Source organism: Manacus candei, unplaced genomic scaffold (assembly GCF_025592945.1).
Source record: "Manacus candei isolate 608988 ecotype Guabito, Panama unplaced genomic scaffold, ASM2559294v1 h1tg000023l, whole genome shotgun sequence".
In the NCBI taxonomy this organism is placed as follows: Eukaryota; Metazoa; Chordata; class Aves; order Passeriformes; family Pipridae; genus Manacus; species Manacus candei.
Window position 1 is genome coordinate 19,735,540 of NW_026138071.1, and position 21,850 is coordinate 19,757,389.

At 53.4% G+C, this 21,850-nt stretch overlaps 1 protein-coding gene and 1 long non-coding RNA gene across 7 annotated transcripts in view; both read left to right on the forward strand.

Moving 5' to 3' along the window:
- Window positions 1–16,339, forward strand: part of LOC127470967 (uncharacterized) — a 96,434-nt gene extending 80,095 nt beyond the window's left edge. The window contains exon 7 of one of the 2 annotated variants that reach the window (XR_007904475.1): window positions 16,259–16,339. This is a non-coding gene — a long non-coding RNA (uncharacterized LOC127470967). The remainder of the gene's footprint in view (window positions 1–16,258) is intronic. The other variant, XR_007904474.1, reaches the window with a different exon arrangement.
- A 1,203-nt stretch (window positions 16,340–17,542) lies between these two features.
- The window catches only part of SATB2 (SATB homeobox 2), a 131,618-nt gene continuing 127,310 nt past the window's right edge, over window positions 17,543–21,850 (forward strand). The window contains exons 1-2 of one of the 5 annotated variants that reach the window (XM_051787082.1): window positions 17,543–17,739; window positions 19,865–20,083. In XM_051787082.1, the coding sequence (XP_051643042.1) occupies window positions 19,915–20,083 (169 nt within the window). In that variant the 5' untranslated portion in view covers window positions 17,543–17,739; window positions 19,865–19,914. Of the gene's footprint in view, window positions 17,740–19,055; window positions 19,384–19,534; window positions 19,673–19,864; window positions 20,084–20,187; window positions 20,675–21,850 lie in introns of those variants that run through there. The other 4 variants (XM_051787077.1, XM_051787080.1, XM_051787078.1 and 1 more) reach the window with 4 other exon arrangements.

Below are 21,850 nucleotides of genomic sequence, written 5' to 3' on the forward strand. Positions count from 1 at the left end.
AAAGTCATAGAGGCACAGCATAGGCCCAGGAGTTCTATTTAAGCTCAGCCCTGGCTAGCCCAGGTTGCTTCTTGAAAATAATAGATTTTGTAAATGATGAAACAAACAATCCACGTGGGAAAGAAGCACTTAAGGTCAGATTAAAAGATTCTTGTGGTTAAAGAAATAGAATTAAATTATGGAGAAGGTTAACCTCATATATTCCAAATATATATATATATATATATAAATCAAAGAGTAAATATTTCTGGATTTTCTTTGGGGGGGGGGCTTGGTGCTTTTTTTTCCTTTCTTTTTTGTTTGTTTGCTTATTTGTTTGGAGCTATGGGCCTCACCTTTAAATAATTTAGTTTTTAATTTGTTTACATTTTAACTGAAAAAAATCACAATGTCTAGAAAATACTGTGAAGAAACGATTGTGTCAAGAATGGTATTTGTCTCCAAATACCTCATCTACTGGGGGAATATGGGGAAGAGGCTGGTAGTGCCAAGATCTCTTTACTTTCCCCGTTGTTCCTACCTACAGCAGGAGCTCTATGGAAACTTGATGGCTCCTGACCTGCACTCTGCAGGTCACTGTCAGCTCTTTTGAAGTATTTTTTTAACTGAAGGCTAGATTCACTCTACTTCTTTACAAGTTCAAGAATGCATTGTATGGTACATTCTGAATAATGGTGTCTGTGTGTGTGTTTTAGCTTCTGGTATTCTTCCAATTTCTTCATACTGTTGCTTTTCAGAACAGTACTTTGCAGCATCCTCATCTGCTGCCTCCCTGGTTGTTTTTTAGTCATTTCCTAGGCTGACGGTTCTGAACTTTTTTCATTAGCAACCAAGTGTTTGCTAAAGACCCACTGAGAATGAAAGGAAGATAAGAGTAGAAATACTTTCTTGAAGTAAGTGTATTTCCATTTTTCACATGAAACCATTTTAGCGGATGTTGTTCTTAAAATATACAACTAACATAAACCCAAAGCAGCTACAAGAAATAAATTTCTCACAAAGGATGCCAGTCTACAGAAACATTACAATGAGCTAGAACATGTTTTTTTAATCACAAATACCCCAAACAGCATGCAATTGCCTTATTTTTGTAAAATGCTATAACTAATGCACTGTCAGTAAAAAAAAATCCGAATTCCTAAAAATCATTTTGAATAATTAATTATAGCCACCTGCTTAACTGGATGTCTCAAGACCCTAAGGCAGCGGGATCTGCAAGAGAATAATTCACCAAAAACAATAGCATCCATCTAAAGTCAAGGTGAACATTAGCTGGAAACTTGCAAATCCTGAGGAGTTTATCCAAGACTTTGGCCAGTGGCACAGAAATGAAAACTGATGATGTTTTCAAGGCAGGTACCTCAGTGGTGCGGTGCTGTCTGAATGGCAGCTGAGTGGCTTCATTTATTACCCTACTGAATGTTCCAGGGGAATAAAACTCTGCATGTCTGTCAAAGAGCCACCCTTTGGAATTCTTGGATCCCAGGCTAGGCTCCTATGTTTTTCCAGGCTTTCTGAATTTATTAATGGCTGAACATTATTCACCCTGCCGTAGGTAGTGGTAAACAAGTTGAAGTTTCTTCGCTGTCTGTAAAGCGCCTTTTGTTGGTGTTTTGAAGATACTTTGTATCTAGTCAGGGTTGTCTGATTTATTTTTTATTCATCAGTGATAATCTTTGTTTGGTGGTTTTGGAGTTTATGACCTGAGGGAAGGAAGGAACGCAGGAATAAATGTGCCTGCTGGGCAAAGTTTGCTTAAAATCTTTTCTCTTTGATATTGGCTACTGATTTTCCCTGTGCAGAAGGGGCTGCGTTATTTTATTGATACAGTGATACCTGCAGCTCATTAACTGCTTTGGTTTAGTAACAGTAAAAGTAGTTTCTATGAGACAGAAATGACTTAGTGTGAGAAAAGGCGGCCTGATGGAGTAGCCTGAAGAACAACAGAAGGCAGAAAGACTGGTCAAAACTTACTTTATAGTGTTACTTACTCTAAATTCTAGTTGACTTTATCAACAAGTTTGTTTTAATTTGTATAAGGCTGAAAAAAATCCCATATTTCAGAAACAGAATAGATGAAAAGGGAATCATCTGAAGGCTTATTCAATATTTGAATGTTCTCTACAGCAACAACTGTCAGCATAGAAAAGGAAACATGACTGTATTTACTGTGCATAAACCTTCAGTAAATTGGTCCTTATAATGTTTAGCAATGTTTAGCTTAGTTACTTGTGTAATAGTGCAGAAGCTATTCCTGATGCCACTGTAGAAATGGGACTTTTCCCATTGGTACGCCTAAGATTCTGTTTCTGAAGCTTCTTTGCCATGTTGAGTTGATCACTGATTCAGACCAGGTGATGGGCCAAAAGAGGTTTTCAAATGTTTTAAATGTGTGAGAGAAAAGACAATAAGTTTGCAGATCTTTCAAAATGTTCTGAGAGTCTGGATTCTGCCTTGCATTTTGGAAATGTTTTTCCAAATTGGGAAGCAGACTGGTCTGGAAGAATGCACAGAATAGGGAATCAGGAATGACTGGGGAACCTGCCATGACCGGCTGTGTAGCCTTGGGCAATCATTCAGCTCCTTGTCTCTTTTCCTTCTTGCACTAATTGACCCTCAGTGCATGTGGAGGGTAAGAAGCTGGGAAGCAGCAGGGCAGGATCCTTACTGTCTTTCTCAAGTCTGCCTCCATGCAGAACAGAAATGGAACTCTTTGCAGGCACTTGGCTCCTCCTGAGCCACGGAAAGAGCAAGAGCTACCTTGGCAAGTTCAGTGTTAAAACTTTACAACTGCAGCAACCAGATCTTTACAGATCTCTCTGATTGCCAAGTGGGTCAGATTTGTTTCCTTTTACAAATGTAGGAAGTAAGAGGTGACTTGAGAGGTTCTCAGTTGTGCTTTCATGATGTAGCAGGATGAGTCTGGCAGACTGTCAGACTTGTTCTCCTGGGTCATTAAAGTTCTCCTTTGGAGAACCCCACCCAAGAAATCTCTGTAGAAAGAGAACTGGAGCAAAAGTACATCTGTAACCCAAGCCTCTGAGTGCACTAACCTTTAGACCATTTCTTAATAGGGGAGCTAATGACATTTGAGCTCCACCAGACAGTAATAAGTAAGTGCTCATGTGAAAGTTGTCAAATAACACTACTACATCTCAGAGAATAAGTTCTGTTACTTGTTTTGTAGCTTCATCCCTACTAAGCCTTAACCTATATCTGGCAAACTGTTCCCAGGCCACTCTGCCTCTTGTTGTGTGGGGCATATATAACCCTTCATATCACTGCTGAGTCTGGGTCATTCTTGATAACTTAAGGCCAGATTTCAGCTGGTAGGAGCTTGCTATCCTCAGTGACTTGTGCTGTAGAGGGGAAACATAGGTCCAAACTTGGATGTGCAGAGTGCATTTCATCCGCTTTTATAACATTGAAATGTGTCATACGTACTGTTCATAATTAGCAAATCTTGCTTTATGTGCTTTTAAGCATCTAAGAGTTACCTAACACCTCTATTTCCAACTCCCTCCTCTTCCATCAAGCTCTGAAATCTTTCTAATGAACCATAAAATGGAATAGAGAATGAATTGAATGTGGGGAGGACCCTTAGCAAAGTTTCTGCAGCCTTTGCAATCAGGCCCCAAAAAGCCACACTAGTCTGTCTCGTCTCATATGACAGGAGAAATAACAGATCATAAGTCTGAGATAATTTTAGAATTAATCAGTTTATTAAAAATATCTAATTATGTAAGTGGTACCCAGTGTTTAGCTGAATGAGAAGAGCATTGACTAAGGAGTAAAGAACAATGAGGTGTTCTTGTCTGTTTGATAGAAAAAAGTTTTGGAGTTTTACCTGTATTCACAAAACTACTAACATAGGAATGTAGTATGTTTTCACTAAATGTATAACTCTGCTGTACCTGAGAAAGGACAGATGTTGAAATGACATAAAGAATTAAATATTGATAGCACAACACAACAGAATTCAGACTTCATTTGCTTTGGTGCAACTATACAGAGGCACATCACAGCAACACTGAGAGCATTTTTTGTTCATCTTCAACCAGTTTATGTGCATTGCACTGTCCTGTGCATTTTTGTGGCACTATGCAGGAGCCTGGAGTTCCAGAGCCTGCACTGATGTTTGCCTCATGCTACTCCACCTTTCTCATGCAGGACTGATAAAGCACTGTCTGTACTGGTGTGTCAGAAGGGTTCTGTCACTGAGGCTCTCTTGCTTGCAACAGCCTCCATTGACACTGTTCCACTGTCTTGCCCACCAAAACAGGGAAGCCTAATGTGAATTGTCTTTAGGTGTTGCAGTCTACCTGGGCTAATTCCTGAGATATGCCCAACTGCTGCTTCAGACAGTGCTAGTTGGCTTAGGCCAAACCCATGGTAAGAATCAGTCTCAAAGTCTGGTGACACAGGTCATTATGCTCTGGGGCCCAGGAACATTCCTAAAAGTGCAAGATATTTCCTAGTATTAATGGATCCAAAGCGGGTACAGAAATTGTTTTGTTAAATGTCTATTAAAAATATTTAAAGAGTATTAAAAAAAATTTAAATGTGTGAACAAATGTAGTTTTTATTGCAGTGGAGGTGCATAAGTGTAACAAGGACCTCTAAATAGGATGGTATTGAGATTATGCAGAAAGTAAAAACAGTGAGAGCTTTCCTGGCACTCCAAGAACTTGAATGGGTATTGAAGCTTTCACCAGCTGAGTTGGTGATAGGAGTAACTAGATGTGCTGCTTTTTCATGGCTGCGCAGTACTTTGCAGGAGGGGCTTTGTGCTCTTTACCTAAATTAAAGGAAAAATAGAATGGAGAAGGAAGGATACATAATTTGGAAAGGACTCACAGTGCCACCTATTTCTCTTTTTCTCTTTAAATTATGAAACACTCAAAATCTCAACTTTCTGTTGTGATTTGAAGTGGGAATTGGGTTTTGTTGTCCTACAATTTTGTTGAACCAGGAAAACCTTTTCTGCCCAACTCTAAGCAAAGTATTGCAACAAACCTCACTAACAGGTCAAAAGTGATTCTGCAGCCCACCAGAATTCCTAGAGAAGAGACCTGGTGGTACAGAAAAGGTTGACTTTAATTTGCAAGAAAAGAAAAAGTCTGTGTGATTTTAGAAGTGGTGAAAGATAGCTGAGTAAAGGCTCAAAGAGCTGTGACTGCAGTGAGGGAAGTGGGTGGACAGATCCCTGTATACAACAGTGCTATGAGATGTGAAATTGCTAAAATAGCCCCTGCCTAATGTAATCACCTTTCAAAGAATATTTGAGAGGCATTTTGTCAGTGAAATATAAACAAAGACTATGTTTGAAATTCAAAACTTGTCCAAAGTAATTTTTCTTTCAAAGGCTGTTTCCCCCGCTTATGCTCATTCTAGTGCTTTGAAAAGACATCTTTTTAGAGAACAAGCTATTTTTAATTGTTTATGAAAAAACCCAACAACCAAACAAAAACCTTTTACAAAGCAGTAAAGAAAACCAAGTGCATATCTGAGCAACTCTACTTTTCTAGGAGCAACAGTGAGCACAATAGAAACTGCATAAAAGCAGTCATTACCCAGAACTTTTAGGAAATCCTGGCACTATTTCTAGAACAGAGGTCTCATGAGACTATAGAGAGAACAGCATGCATGGTACCACTCACATTTGCCACTTACAAATAGGCTGTATCAGGACAATCACTTCAGATCTTATAATGATTTCTCATTTTAAAACATTCCAGATTGCATTACAAACTAGTGGCATGATCCCTTAGCTGTGCCTGTGTAAGACTCCTGTTGGCTTCAAAGGCATTGTTCAGGCAGTGCTGTGTTCAGGCTGACACAGGGTCATGACCTTCACCCAAAGACAAATTATTCACTGTGGTCACTTCATCTTGTGCTGAACAGGAACTACTGAAAGAAAAGAGAGCAAACTACCTAATATTGTCTTTGTTAGCTGTTGCTTAAGGCAGGAAAATAAAAAAACCAAAACCCCCCAAAAAACCCACAACAAACCAAACAAAAACAAACAAACAAAAAAACAAAAATCCCTCTCTTATGGAGAACCGAATTATGGAGGACATAAGTTAGTAGTATTGAGATAGGATCCTGAATACAGTTAAATTAGGGTATCTCAAGTATCCCCTGATATCATTTATAATCACAAATAATCACCTTTTGCATCTTGAACACTGAAGTTCATGTCTGGTGTCTGACTATGAGTCATGACAGAGTTTTTTTGCCACAGGTAGCCCATTTATATCTGCTTTCCTCCTCAGTTGATTCTTTCTTGTCTAATAAGGCAGTTTGTCTTCCAACTTTTCTTAAGGCTGATCATACTCGGGAGAAATGACAGGACTGCCCTCCTCTACCCTTCTCCCAATTGTTCAGTGCTGGCAGGAACTTACTGATCTCTCTCACCTCTATACTTCAGGTCCTCCTTGTAACTTTTAAACAATGGCTTGTTTCAACCATCATCTACAAGTTTTTAGAGGAAGTTGTGAATGTATCATGACTGTGTACGATTTGATTTACAGGAAACTGAGGGGGTGGAAAAAATCACTGGCACTGTTTGCAGGCATTGGTGGAGATTATCTCAAAAGGAAATGTGTTAATTCGTGGGCACTAACATCATTTTTCTTAGTTGCGATGTGAATCACCAAAGACTTCAAAACAAATATGTTTCTTTGTATATTCTACCATTTTTATGCTTGGAGATTAAAGAATGTAGGAGTTTTATTCCAAGGAGGCCCCTGAGAAGGCACACAGCCTAGATCTCTTCAGATCCTTTATTGTCTTCCTAGGAAATCCTTGGTTGTACAGAACTGGGAGGCAGGGACTGACTTGTGAGCCACCAGTGGTTCCCACTGCCACTTCCAAGAGAAAAGTGACCCCACTGCCACTTGACTGCTTTATCCTGCTATATTTATTCACTCAGATGGCCAGCTGCAACCCAGGCCTAATCTTTAAGAACCTGGGGAAGTGAGTTGTGTATTGTCCTTCAGTCATGAATACATGACAGAGAAATCCAGCCTGGCAGTTGTACAGTTACTTTACGTGCCTGGTTTCCCATGAAGCTTACGCCATATTTTGCTTCGTTATTAGCTGTTGCTTCTAATTTTTGTGAAGGGATCAGGAAGCTTGTTTTAGCCGCAGTGAGCAAATTGTCTTGGCAGAAATGAGGAAAATGTTAAAAATGCCACACAATCTACTGCATTGTGCAGGTTGCTTAAATGACTTAATCGAAAATATATTAATATAAATAGACCTCAGACTTCCTCTCCTCTATCTTTTTCCAGGCTGAACACCTGGTGGTGTTCAGGGCGCAGCCCCGTGGGGTCGGGCTGGCCTGGCCCAGCGCTGCACTCCCCTGTTTGCTTTGTGGGAGTGGACAGGCGCTGGGAATTCGTTGGGATTTTACTGTCGAAGCTTTCGAAAGAGGTGTAAATGTGTGTGCACAGGCTGCCGGGCAGGCCTATAAAAGCAGGACCATACAAGCAAGGTGAAAATTGAGAAAGTGGTTTATTTGGTTCTCGTCCTCCTACCATCCGGCTCTTGGCTTCTCCCGGCAGTAGCTGGGGCGGCAGCCTCTGTGCAGCTGTGGGACTGGTGGGCAGCAAGACGGGCTTCTACCGGCGTTCAGGGACAGCCGGAGGTCTAATTTGGTTCATAGGCTTTGAAGTAGTCTGCAAATAATTGTTTGTGGTCGCCTCAGAGGCAGATGTGCCAGGAGGTGCTGCCAGGGCTCTCAGTTCACAGCCCTGGTGGGTGCTGGGCAGCCTGTGAGCCACAGAGCTCCCCTCCGACGCGGAGCCCTGCTGTGCACCGGGGGCAGTGAGAGTGGAGGCCTGGCGTGCCCCGGTGCCAGCTCTCGGGCTGCTGACAACTGCCTGCCACAGGCATGGGTTGGGGCCCGGCGAGCTCCGGTGTGGGCAGGGAGAGCACAAGTCAGCGAGAAATAGTGGGCCAGGGCGGGTTTTGTAGCAGAGACATCCATGCCTCCATCCTAAAGGTAGGCTGGCAGTGCGGTCTCCCTGGACCTTGCACCCCTTTCTCCAGCTAGCACAGCTGCATGTGCTGCAGATCGGAGGAAAACCCCCATTGGTGAAAACCTTGGATAACCACTTCCACCTGTAGGCGTGCAGATGCTGCCATAACCTGCCAGAGGCACCCTGAGGAGGCCGAGGGTAATTGCCGGAGTTAGCGATGCTGCTCACGCTCTCCCATCCAGTTTACAAGGACCGGCCTCTGCAGGGAGAGCCGACACGCTGTGATAGCGGCGGCAGCGTTTGGGGAGGCCAGGAAGAGTCCACTCCAGGGAGAGCACACCGGAAGAGTGGGAAGGCCCCGTGCCCTGGGCACTTGCTGGGTCGTGCCGCCGGCCTGATGGTGTTGCAGCTCGGTAGTCGTGATCTGAGGAGTTCCAGGGAGAGGCTGCCTTGGTCTCTGGGCTCAGCCCTCTGGAGAAGCACAGGCCGTGCGGGGGTTGCCTATCTGCGGGGGCTGGGATCGAACTCCCTCCTATCGCCCTGCCCTGTGGCAGTGTTGCGAGGGGAAGGGGGCGGGAGGGCCGGCTGGCCTTCGGAACATCCAAGGGAAACGACGGAGGGGACAGGCGGCGTTCAGCGGGCTGAGAAGGGGTCTTCTGCTGTCCGCCCCCGCCCGCATCCTTGGGCCACACCCGACTCTAGTCCTGCCGAAGAGCGAGCGAGGCGGAGGGTCAGCGCCGGCACCGAGGGGACGGGAGTCACCTCCAGCCCTGTGCCCCGTCCTGCTGGCCCGCAGCACCTGCCGCCCTGCCCTCGCCGGCCTCCCGCGGACAGTCGTGTCCCGGCAGTTGGCGCCGAGAGTCGCTGAGACCAAAAGTCTCAAAGCCTGGATGTTGCTGACACTTCCTTCCCGGGGTAGCAGGAGCAGGTCCGTTCTCTCCCCATCCCCTAGAAGTTGGAGCTCGGCTCCACCTGCATGGGGGCTTCCCTGTCAGTGACTGAGGAAGCTCAGTGTCCCCTCCCTTTTCAGTGCGGCAAGCTAGCAGGGTTGTGGGCTACCACCAGCACGGGCACCAGTGACTGCCCGGAGAGATACCGCTGCCTGTCTCGCCGCCGGGCTGGCAAGGAGCCCGTTCGGCTTGGGACTCTCCCTCCCGAGTGCCAGAGCTCCTGGGAGCGGATCAAGCAGGGGTGGAGGCTGGAGCCGCCGGGGTGCGGGGAGCCTTCAGCTCGCCCCTCCGAGGCGTGCGCTCCGCTCGCGGCCCCCCAGTGGGATCGAGGCAGCTCTGTGAGCTGGCCGGCAGGGTGGCCGGGCTCTTGAACAGCCCCTCTCTTACAAGAGGCTTAGAAAAAGTCCAGGGCTGAGAAACTTTGAGAAAGTGGGGCAAATTCCTCCCTATTGTGTAGGGGAGACTGAAGCCGCATGCCACGACCCCCTCCTGAGTGAGCGCACTCACGGGAGCCGCTGCACCTTCGCTGCCGAGGAAGATGCTGCAGCCCGAGAAATCCTGTCGTATCTGGTTCGTAATAGGTTGATACAGAGTCAAGGCGCTGACAAACTGCCTTTGCTCTCGGTAAAGGCGCGCAGAAACGCCGCAGAAACTGAGAGGCTGTTGTTATGTCCGTCTTAGCGAGGCGGGATGTACAGAGTTGTTCCCAGGGACAGAAAAAATACCTGCTAAGAACCAAACGCGCCACAAGTTGTTGCACAAACGAATTGATCCTGTGCTCGCTAGGGCTCTAACACCCTTACTTATGCTAAAGCATGTGACACAATCTTCAAAATGTGGTAGCTCCAAGTTGCCACCTCTTTATTACTTATACGAGCTAATAGGTGAAGTGACTTTTACCTTCTTTACTTGAAGGAGGCACAAAGAAGCAGACAGGTAATTCCATGCTGCTAATTTTTGTGATGTGATGGGTAGGGAAGGGAGAGGTTGACGTAAAAAACCGGGAAGACCGATTATGAAATCGCGGAGTTTTATCTGGTAGTGACCATCTCAGATCTCGTGATTATTTCTTAAACTGCTGCTGCAAATATTTTAGAAAATCTGGCACCTTATCTGCCCGTGTGTGAACCGAAAGGGTGACTTGTTAACAGATAACCCTTTTTTTCTGTGACTGATTTGAATTCTTGCCTAAATGTTTAAATCGAGTGTTTAGCTGTTGCTCCTCAGAGTGCCGAGAGAAGGAAGCGGTAGCTCTCTCTCCCACTCCTGGGCTCTGTGTTGCCGGGGAGGATCGCACTTAGTGCCGAAAGCGGAGCGCGGATTTTTGCCGTCTGCCGCGATGAAGTTGCGGTAGTGGTGCAGTTCTGCTCGTGTGAGGCTTGCCAGGCTTAAGGCTAAAAGTGTCCCGTATACAAAAACGGTCAGAATATTTACAGGTAATTGTGATTGTCAGATACTCCGTTGCGTTGACGAAGAGCAGAGATCTTCGAGCGTTTCGTCTTTCGTGGGGTGGGGAGGCTGCGGGGGCGTGGGGTAGCGGTCCGGGCCCGTTCGGCTGAGAGACGGGAGTGCCTCTGGCTCCCAGCGAAACGCTGGCCGGGAGGAACTAACCGTGTCACACCGCAGGGGCGGTGTGGCTGAAGGGCTCTTCCCGGGGCAGAAGTGCAGCGGTTCACGGAGCAGAGTAAGCGAGAGCTGCCGTCCCCGCTGGGGACAAACTCGCTTGATAGATGATGATTTAGTTGGAGCGATTCCGTGACGGGGAGCAGACGAGCACTGCGTCTGCTCTGGTTTTGTAATGGGATTTCAAACGGCGGATACCTTTCACCCGTCCCTTTACAAACGTGAAATTTGTCACGGCAGCGCGCTGGCTGCGCGCAGGCCGGCGGCCCCTCCGGGGGGAGCGAGGGCGGTCAGGGGAGACGCAAGGGTTGGAGGAAGACGAGGCTTTAGGAGGAGTCGCGCTCGCTGCGTGACAGCGGTGCGTGGGGCCGTGGGCGCCGCTGCTGTGCCTGGGCACGGCGGCCGCGCAGCCACCGGGGCCACGGCGGCGGCGGCTGCGCCCGCACTGCGGGGCTGGGAGGTGGCAGCCCCGCCGGCGACCGGGCACTTGCTACCGGCCCACTCCGCGCCATGCTTGCCGCTTGGGAGCGGGGCGGGGGTGGTACGGAGACAGCGTCGTCGGAGGCTGTGGAAGCAGAGGGGGGCCAGCTCTGCGGAGCCCAGCGGGCAGAGGACGAGCAGGCTCAGGGCAGTGCCCCCAGGTCCCCAGTGCCCTGGCATCTCCCGGGTAGGCATCTGCCTAGTTCGGTCAAGCCACGTCCAGGTTGAAAGACGCCGCCTCCGCAAGGCTACCGGGGCTGCCTCGGGCAGCGGGTCACCTTTTGGCCACTCTTGAAGGTGCTGAGAGCGGGCAGACAGACCTGGACCCGTCAGGGCCCTTTCACGGGCCAAGTACCAACTCAAGCTCGGAAACTCTTTGTGTTTGTGCATATCGGCTGTCAAAGTTTGGAAATCGCGGGAAAAAGACAATAGGATTGTTTGCAGGAGGAAAAGCTATAGGATTTGGCCTTTTCCTGCCCTGGGGCTCCATGTGTGACCCCTCTGCAAAAAGCTCCCTGCTGAGCCCCTTCGGTACCAGTACAGGGCTTGCGAAAGCCTGAAAACCCTGAACGTTACCCGGTCAGCCTCTCGCAGCTTTCCAACTGCGATGATTTCACCAGGGACAAGCCCTGTTCGTGGCGCGGCCGGGAGGCTCTGAGCTGCCTCTGCTTGCTGGAGTCGGGCTGTGGGATGTTTGTGACTCATGTGTATTAGGGTGCGTTTCCTCGTTCTGTTCAACGGCGTTTTCACCCTTAACAGTTTAATAAAACTCCTCTTGTTTATCTTCACTCGAAATCCCCTGCGCTTTCTGTCCCCTTTCTCTGGGCAGATCAGCAGCCTTCGGTTATTTGCAACGAAAACTATAGATCCCCAGCCGGACACCTTCAGCTGCCGGGCTCAGTTCTGTCACAGGCTGACCTGCCTCTGCCTTCAGCGAGGGCGGGAGGTGGGGGCCGGCACCGGGCCCCCATGAGATCCTGCCACGGCTCTGCTCACTGAGCACTATTTCGCGTGGCAGGAGCCGGCGGCATTTGCTGCCTTGTGTGGCAGAGCGGAGGGTTCTCCCTACACATTTACTGGAGGTTTAATTAACACGGGAGGTTTACGTACGAAGATGAGAGTGTGTGTTAAGAGGCAAAGTTTGGATTGAGGACGAAAATGGCACCTTCGTGGCACAGTGCTCGCTAATGAGCACTGCCATCCTGGGCAATGAGCGCGGGGGAGCTGAGGTTGAGAGCTGCTCGTTGGGAAGCTCACGGGGCGGGCGCTCGGAATAGGCTCTGTCCTCCCCGTTCTGTTGGTGTCTTTACTCCCATCTGGACTCCGCCGGCCATAGGAACTTGGAGAGCGCTTGGGAGGGGATGGTGTCCAACGTGGGCGGATGATGCTGTGCTTCCAGGTCGGAGCCTGGCAGGGCAGAAGGGCTGATATCTTGCTAATTTACATAAATCGTTGTAATTAAAACGATCCATGCCTCGGGGTACGAGTCCTCAGCCTTACATGCTCGGTATGTCCTGCTGAGCTCCGCCGTCACTCGCTCTCACCCTAGGCGAGAGCGCGGTTGGAAAGGAAGAGCGGACTGCCCCGGCATCCCGCGCCCCGTAGACACGTTTGGGATGTAAAGGCAGGCGCTGGGCTGGCTCCTGGGCCGAGGGGGGCGACTCGCTGCTGCAACCCCCTCCCGCATTCGTTCACGCCGCAACTCAGGCAGTGCGCGGCAGGCAGGACGCTCGTTTCCCGCTTGGCGCGGCCACCTCGAGGTGGAAGCGGGGGGCACCTCCCGGACCGGGGCAAACGGCGCTGGAGTGGCCGTGGGCTGAGGTGAAGGAGCAGCTGCAGCTGGTTCTCGGGTGGTGGGTTTCACCTCGGGACTTGTTAGTCACTTTTTCTTCGGGTTTAGGGAATTTTCCTTAGTTGCAACGAAGGTGGCAAAACTCTTCCTTCATTTCCAGCCATAAGCTTTTAATTCGAAGGAAAAGAGCCACAGGGCACAGGCGCTTCGGTCTGTGCTCCCTGCTCCTGACAGTTTACAAACCTAAACGGAACTATTTTAGAGAAGCCATACAATACCGAAGAGTCTCGCAGGTCTGTTAAGGTGAGGCGGATCGATGAGCATGATATCTCACGGAGGAAATCCCTTGCGTTTAGCACTGCAGCGTGTGATTGCGGGGAAAGGCAACCCGTGGCTAGGGGGAAAGCCAAGATCTGGAGACTTGCGTGAGGAACACGGGGAAGCGGCAGAACTCAGTGGGGAGCCGGAGGGCAGGAAAGAGCCTATCAGGACCCCGGCAGCGGCCAGCTCAGCCCCTCACCAGGCACCCAGCCGGCTTGGCCTGCCGGTGAGCCCCGCTCCCTGCGCCCGCCTCGGCCGGCGCTGCGCTGCCTTCTGGGCATCGAAATACGTTGCAATAACAGCTCCGGCCGACTCGTTCCCTTCCCTGTATACGTCTGGCTGTAGAGATTGTCTCTCTATTGTCCACAGCTCTTTCTCCGTACGACCAGCGTTAGCGGCAAAAGACTTACTAATAAAACCAGTGAGGGGAAGGATAGAGGCGAGGGTAGGTCTGCAGGGATACTGCTGTCCCGAAAAGCTTTGGTCGGAGCTCAGGCGCCGTAAAGACGCTTTTGGTTTGTTGTTTTTAATTTTACTTATTCCATTGGCACAGGGCGAACGAGACGCGTGGACCCCGATGGGGCTGGAGGCAGGCGACGGTGCGCAGGGGAGGCAGAGTGGGCTCCCGCGGGGCCGAGGCGCTGTGCCGCCGAGCCGGGAGACTCGCCAGGCGCCCCAGCAGCCCCCCGCGCTCCCCTCCGGACAGCCGCCCGTTTAGTCTTGGGCTGCCGGGGGAAAGCAGCGGCTTGCGGCTGGGAAAGGACGATGGCCGGCGCCGTGGTCCCGCCGGCACTGTCGGCTGGAGGCAGAGCTCCCCCCTCGAAGTGCTGCGGGCAGGGCCGGGCTCCTCCAGCCCTTGGGCTCAGGGACATTTTCGTTTCGTTTTGGCTTCACCTCCTAAACCTGGCGCTGAACGAGGGGTCGCGGTAGTATAGAGGGGTGGGAATCCCTCCTACGGCAGCAAGGTTAGACGGCTCGTCCCCGACAGGGAGAGCTTGATGCCAGAGCCGCCCCGCAGAGGCGCAGAGGAGCTCAGCTCCTCGGCTGCCCAGCGCCTTTCCCAGCCCGCGAGGAGAGCGCGAAAAAAATGCGGCCGGGTAGGAGGTCGGTCCCCAGGCGCTGCCCGCCGCGGGTTTGCCCGTGCCACCGCTCTGCCCCGTCCAGGTGCCGGAGCCTCGACGGCACGTGGCGGGCAGGGCGGAGCGCCGCAGCGGGGCTGAGGGTGCAGCGGAGGGCGGCGGCAGGGCCCGCCCGGCCCCGCGGCAGGTGCTGCGCCCTTCCCGCACCGCCGGGGCCGCGGGCGGGCGAGAGCAGCGGCGCCTCGGGCTGCGCCGGCGCCGGTGCCCGCGCGATGGCGCTGTGCGAAGGCGAAGGCGAAGGCGCCGGGACGGGTCAGGCGGGTGGTCCCGGCCCCCAGGAGCGGCCGCGGGCTCGGGTCCCGCCGCGATGAAGCCTGGCCCGAGGGGCGAGACGGGAGCCCTCGCCTGCGGGAGCCGCCTGCCCCTTTCCGCCTGCCCCGGCGCCCTGGCGGTGCCTGCTGCGGCCGCCGCCCCCGCGGGGGGATCCTGCGCTGCCCCGCCGGTGCTGCGGGGCCGCCCCTCTCCGATCCCACCGGCCACTGTGCCGTCGCGGCATCCCGGGATCTCCGCGCTCCGAGGCGGTGCCGGGGGGCGGCGGGCCGGCGTCCCCCAGGACTGTTCGGCCCGGGCCAAGTGCCCCGTGGGAAGGCTGCCGTCCCGCGGGCGCCGTGGCCCCGGGAAGTCACTGGGCAGGAGGGAGACAAAGTAGGAGGCGAGAAAGAGCGCCCGGGGGCCCGGTGGATCTTGCCAGACACGGCGGGCAGCTCTCGGGCCGGCTGAGCGGGGCGAGGGCCGCCCCGGCCCGGGGGCCCGCGGCAGCCCCGGCTGTAGCCGCCCACCACTGGAGCCTGTGCGGGCACGGAGCTGCGATCGCTTCCATGCGTTCTGGCTTTAAAAGCGGTAGTTAATGAAAACCAAACCTTTCCAAGGAGGTGTTTTTGTTCAAATTTTTTTTGGCAATCAACCACTTAAGGCGTCCATGAACTTCAGCAACAAGGAGAGCTGGGCGCTCGGAACGCATCCACTCCTGCTCTCAACAGAGTGCGAGAGCAAAAAATTCTCGTACTGGAGTTCGTGTAAGGAAAAAAATAGGTTATTAATAATAGTAAAAAAATCTTTTTTTTTTTTAAATTGCGACATTGAAGACGGATGAGGAAAGCGATGGGAAATAATCGCCCTTTTTTTTTCCAGTGGAAATAAGGACAACATGTGAAAATCATGCAACGAGGGAAAAAAAAGTGTTTGTAATTTAAAACAGAAAGAAAAGGCTTTTATTGGGAAAAATATGTAAAAGAAAAATAAGCATCGTGCTTCATAAAATCTGTCTAAATTAAGTGATGTTTACAAAACAGAAGTTACCAACCAGCAAAATTTATACAAACTCGGTTCAGTTTCCTTGTTTCACTAACAATCCCCTTTGCTTCTGCGTCAAAATTTTCAAATTATTACCGCTCCCGATCTCAATGTTATTTTTTCAAAGAGTATTTTATGTAAACATTCAGTTTATAAATACGGAATAAACATATATATGACCATCCTGATACTCCAGTGAATGCGCAAATGAGAAACCAGCTGCCCGTGGAGAAAAAAAACGAAAGCAAGAGAAAGGTGCAGGGGATTCATTGCAAATGAAGCAATCGCTACATATATATTTAAATGCATTTAATTGTATGCATTATTCAAATGCCCTTCTGACTAGTTTAATAATTTAGAATCGATAGCTTTCCTAAAAACTTTATAAAATATTTACACTTAATAAAATATTAATCGATTAACAAGCCAGTCGTACTCTTATAGGAGCTTTACTAAAGTCCTGTAATCGCGCTGTCGCCACACGTCTCCGCTGTTAAGGAAAGGATCACTGACAAAATGTAAATGAAGATCTTCAGACGGTGGTGTTTATAAAATAGCTCATTAATGGGCTTGGATTGAATCTCTCCATCCATCCATCCACATCATCAGATATAATAATAGTAACGAATCAGACAGGGAAGATCCTGGCTAAACCATTGGCATTTTTTTTTCCAGAAGTACTGAAGTCCTAAATCACCAATTCTTCTAACTTTCTGGCCATTGATCCGCGGGAATTCGTAGTTCAGCATCAAAGGTAAGAACAAAACATTATTCAATTATTCGATAGCTGGTGGAAAACGCTAACTTCCATGTAAGAGCTGCTGCTGAGCTTTATCAGATTTAGACGGGGGGGAAAAAAAGGAGAAAAGTTAGATGGAGTTATTTAAAAAGAAAACCGAGAGTTCTCCAAACTTTGAGGCTCCTTTCTGAGAGGAACGGCGGGAGACGCGGCTGGCGGCAGCCGCTGGCTCTCTGCTCCGCAGCCTGAGTGTTCCTGGCACCGGCGCTCGCTCCTCCGAGCGCTCCCGGAGCCCTAGCCCTGGCGGCGGCCCCCCCGCCCCCGGCCTTCGCTGGCCCTCGCATCTTCTCCTGCTCCCCAGACTTCAGCCGGCGGTGGGACCCAGCTCCCACCCGCGTTCATGGCTTGCTGTCCCGGGGCAAGGCTGGCACTTTGGCGGCGGGTCCCCCTGCCCCTGCCGAGGCGGGGAGAGACACGAGTCCTTCGGCCGAGGCGAGGGAAGCCGCAGGACTGCTTTTCGGGGCCGGGCCGGAGGTCGGGTGTGGGACGAAGGGATGATTTCTCTTACCCTGCCCTGGGATCCTCTGCTTCTCCCGGCACCGCTTTCAGGGGCGGCCTGGAGCCCTCCGGGACATCAGAGCGCTCGGCGGGCTGTCAGAGCCGCCCGTAGGGAAGGAGGGGCGCTGCGGGGTCGGCGGCGGGCGCTCTCCCGCGGGGACCTGACCCTCCTCCTAGTCCCGGGGCAGCACCGGGACGGCTGCGTGCGGGCTCGGGACAGCCGCTGCTGCCCACCCGACCCTCCCCAGGCGTTTGTGGGGCGAACGAAACCCTGTCTCCAGGGCTGTCCAGTGGCCGTGATGCTCCCGTCGGTCCCCGCTCCCGCCGTGCCCAGGGCGGGGGGGCTCCGGTCCCCATCAACCCCCCCCGAAGCCCCCTTTTTTTTGACCCTCCGGCGCCACCGTAAAAAGCAGAGCTCTTAAGGGGGCACGGCGGGGAGGGCGGCGCCCCGCCGGGAACCAGCGGCGGACGGGCGGCGGGGGAGGCGGAGTAGGGGGGCGTCGGGGTACTCCGGGTGCCCGCCGCCACCCCCTCCTCCTCCGCCGCCCGTCCGCCGCCCGCCCCCCGCACCAGAAGGGATTCCCTCGGTCCACCTTAACGCGGGTCTCGCTCCGCCGCCGGGCGGGCGGGGAGGGCTCGGCGGCGCGGGGCCGCCGCTCATTCCCCCGCGCCCCCCGGGCCGGGCAGGGGGCGCTGCGGGCCCTTGGGGCGCCCGCCGGGCATGGCCCCCGCCCGGGGACGGGCCCGCGCCGCCGCCGGCCCCGGGGAGCGGCGCGGTGCACCTTGCATCGGAGACAGAGGGGACTGCCTGCCTGCCTGCCTGCCTGCCTGCCGGGCGACCGCTCGCCTCTCGGCACCGGTGAGGGGCTCGATCCCGCCCCATGCGACTTCCCGGCCAGAGCTCTGCCCGCCCCGCTGGCTGCACTTCGGTAGCGCTGTCATGCCCTACCCGGAGCTCAGCTATTAAATAATTTAGCGGCGGCAGCAGCAGCGCTTCCCTGCCCGCTTGTCACTTCCTCCCGGTCCCCGCCATCAATTATTCAGGACCACCCCGGTAACTGCCTGCAGCCGGGCGCGGAGAGCAGGGCGGCGGCGCGGCCCTACCTGGGGCCGCCCGGCGGCCCGGAGGAAGCGCGACCGGCCCGCGGGGCGGCAGGACCCGCCGCACCGCGAAAAGTTACTGTCGCCTTGGCCCGGCGAGGAGCGGCTGCGGGAGGGTCCCCTCCGCCGCTCGGCTCCCGGGGGGACGAGGGAGGGTGGCAGGAGGTTGCGAGGCCGCACCGGCTGCGTCGGACCGACCCGGGCGCCGGGACTGAATGTCGGTGGCAGCTTTACTCCTCCTCGGTCGGTCCGGTGTCCCCAACTCCGGCTTCCCCACTATCCCCCCCTCCCTTCCCCTTCTTCTCCCGGCTCCTCCTCCTCTCCTTTCCCCTCGGCCCTCCCCCAGCCCGACTGCCCCTGTCCTTGCGCCTTTCTGCCCTGGATCTCTCCTGTCACCAATGCCTCGTCCTGCCACGCTTCCCCTTCCCCACCCAGCCCGCCCTACGCCCTCCCTTCGCGCGGCACCGCGCTCCCTTTTCGCGTGCGAGATGTATTATTTATTTATTGGTGTTTAATTTCCTGCCAGGTGGGTCTCTGCCTCCCACCCCTGCGCGCAGCGGGGCCGGGGCTGGGGCTCCGCGGGGCGGGCCGGGCCGGGAGGAGGTGGGCTGCTGCGCGCCCGTCTGCGCCCGATCCGGAGATAGCACCGAGACTTGATTTTTGCGGGGGGGGCGGGGAGGGGGAGGGGTGTCGAAGGCGAGGAGGGGTGGCGATGTTTGGGATGCACAGCCCTGGGACGGGAACGCCGCGCAGACAGACAGGCAGACACACACACACAGGCGTGCACACACACCAAACCCGAAACCAAGGACAACCCCAAAAAGGACTCACTTTGCCTTGATGACTCAACGCAACTAATAATCGTTTCTCCGCTCTCTGTGGCGAGTCCCTCCTGCCGCTGCTGTGGCTGGCAGAGGAGGGAGCGATTGAAAGTGACACACCGGGGGCCGCCGCCGCCGCTTCCCCGCGCCACCAGGCACCCGCCGCCGCCGCGGAGCCCGGGAGAGCGGCGCTCCCTCTTCTCCTCCCCCCGTCTCCCCCGGTATTGATTTTCTCCGCTGAAGGTGTGAGAAGTCGTCTCCCTCTCCCCTCTCCTCCGCGCCGCAGCCAGCGTCCCCGCGGCTCCCCGCCCCCTCGTCCCGACCTCCCCGCTCCGCTCCGCTCGCCACCCGGGACCCTCCGGGAAGGGGCTCTGCCCCTGCCGCCCCGCGGGCAGCCGCCCCGGCCCCGCCGCCCCGGCACCCCCGGAGGAGGGCGAGGAGGGGGCTGGGGGTGGGGGAAGGAGTAGAAGGGAAGAACGCGGCGTAAGAGGAGGAAACAAGAAAACTTTCCACCCTGGATTCTCTACTTCTGATCCATGGACAGAGCCCAACTCAGCCAACTTACAGACAGGCTATAAGCAGTAAGTACAGCGGCAGCTCGCGGGAGCCGCTCGCTAGAGGCTTCCTCGCCAGCAGCCGGCTACTCTGTGGCTGCACAGCTGGCTGGCGCGGGGGGGCCGTGCCAGCGGGGCCGCCTGGACTGGCAGCCTCTTCCCCGCGGCCCCCGGGGGCGGGCCAGGGCCGCGGCCGGACCCGGGGCGCAGCACCTGGCTGCGGCGGGCGGGGGTGCTCCTGCCCGCCGGCCTGTCGGGCGCGATGGGCACCGTGGCGCAGCGCTGCCCTCGCCCGCGGCAGGTTGGGGCCGGGCGGGTGAGGCGAACCGCTCGCTTCCAGCGGGGTCGGCTCCGGCGGCGGGAGCGGGGCGGCACTGCGCCCGGCTTGGCTGAGCTGGGCCGCCCGGGGGACGCGCTGCGGGGGCCCGGGCAGGCGAGCGGGGCCCGGTGCCGGGCGGCGGCGCGGGCCGGCGGCCACTGAAGCGCCCCTTGTTTCTCTCACCCCTAGGTCCGTGCTCCTTCTACTGCGACCTGCCAGCGGGAGCCGCGTCTCCGAGCATGGAGCGGAGGAGCGAGAGCCCCTGCCTGCGGGACAGCCCCGACAGAGGCAGCGGCAGCCCCGATGTCAAAGGGCCCCCCCCCGGGAAGGTGGCCAGGCTGGAGCAGAACGGCAGCCCCATGGGCACCCGCGGGAGGCCCAACGGCGCCGTCACCAAGCCCGTGGGAGGTAACCGTGCGGCCGCGCTCACGGCGGCCCCGCCGGCCGGGGCGTGCGGGGCGGCGGGCCCGGGGCACCGTGTGGCGGGCGGGTCGGCGGGGCCGGAGGGACCGGCGGGTCCGTGCGGCAGCTGGAGGGCCGTTGCCCGCTTTCCCAGGAAAGCGTTCGGCTGCTCGGCACTGCTGCGGTGGCGAGGGTCCGCGGGAGGGCTCGGACCGGGTGTGCGGCGCGCAGCCCTCCCGACTCAGGAGGCCGCCTGCCGAAAGAGGCCACCCCGGGCCGGGCGGCTCACAAAGGGCCAGGCCTGATCCTGTCGGAGGGTGACGGGCTGGGAGCGTGTCCTGCGCTCGGCGTTTCCTTCGTGCGGATTGCCCCGGGGCAGCCGCCGGCATTCTCCTGCCCTGCCGGCGTTCCCGGAGGGCACGGCGGGGAGAGGGCATCGCCCCCGGGTTAGGTGCGGGCAGCCCGGCTGCCTTCACGGGTGCAGGTGACACGAGTTAGGTGTGTTACACCCACCGTCACAGCGCTGAGAATAGGGTCTCCAGGGTGGGAAAAACGGCAGCGTTTATGTTTGCATTTAGGGATTTTATTTTTCTTTCGGTAAGTAGCATTTTGTAGCAATTGTTGTAAAAGAGGACAAGGCAAAGCATGTGCGAGCTTCAGCACATATATTCATGTGCTGAATATATTCAGTAAATAGACTGAAATTAGTTTTTCAGCTTTCCCGCAATTCTTTAGAATACTTAATCTTTCATAATTTGCTTCTAAATTGCTGCTCAGTTTTGTGTTTAAAGCATGTTTTAAGTGACACTCATGGTTGCTTTTTCCCCCCTTTTGTTCTAAGCAGGATAAACTTTACAGTCACCTTTCCTAAATGCCCTCTTTTTTCCTCTTAACTCTGATGCTGTCGTGTTTAACACAGTGCAACCTCGTGTTAGGAAAAATATATTTAAAAATCTTGAAACTAGTCAGATGTTGTGAGTAGAATACTGCAGGAAAGGCCACAAATTTTACCTTTACCTCAAAAAAACCCCACAACCCCCCCCAAAAACTCTGTATTCGTGTTTTAAAATGAGCAGAGTGGTAACACACAATTGTAGTTGTTTATACATAAAGAGTTTGTGTAAATGGCGTTTCAAGAGATACTTTGATACAGTTGTCACATGACTCTCTATTACGTGAAGGTTTATTTAGCGATTTTACCATTAGATGCCTGTTTTAGACCTCTTTGGCTCAATAGGCTTCCTAATTGCTGAAGTTTGCTAAGGAGCTGCATATTTTATTTTAAAAACGTAGGATTCATTTATATACCTAATGAAGGGTAAGAGAGCTCACCATTTTTTTCTGTTTCTTGGATGACTATATATCTATTTTTTAAATCTCTTCTCTGCGTTCTTCCAATGTATGGAAAATGAAGAAACAGCTTTGCAGTGAAAGACTTGTAGTACTATTCCACTTACAAATTGATGGAGAAATAATTTGTTGAATAATTGTAAAAATGAACTAGATAATAATATAAAAAGTAATATGTGTAGTTTTGGATGCCTTTCTTGAGACTCAGGCATTGCAGCTGCTTGATCTTAAAGAAAATGTTAGAACAAAAGATGAAATTATTTTCCTTGGGGCATTTATAGAAATATACTTTTAAAGAATGTTTTTAAATGTTTTGGAACATATATGCTGCTTTCTAGTTGCAGCTGTGTTACCCAAGAGAAATTTTATAGTTGTATCGGTGGCTCAGCATGAATCTGGCCTGTTAAGGTGTGGAAGATTTCT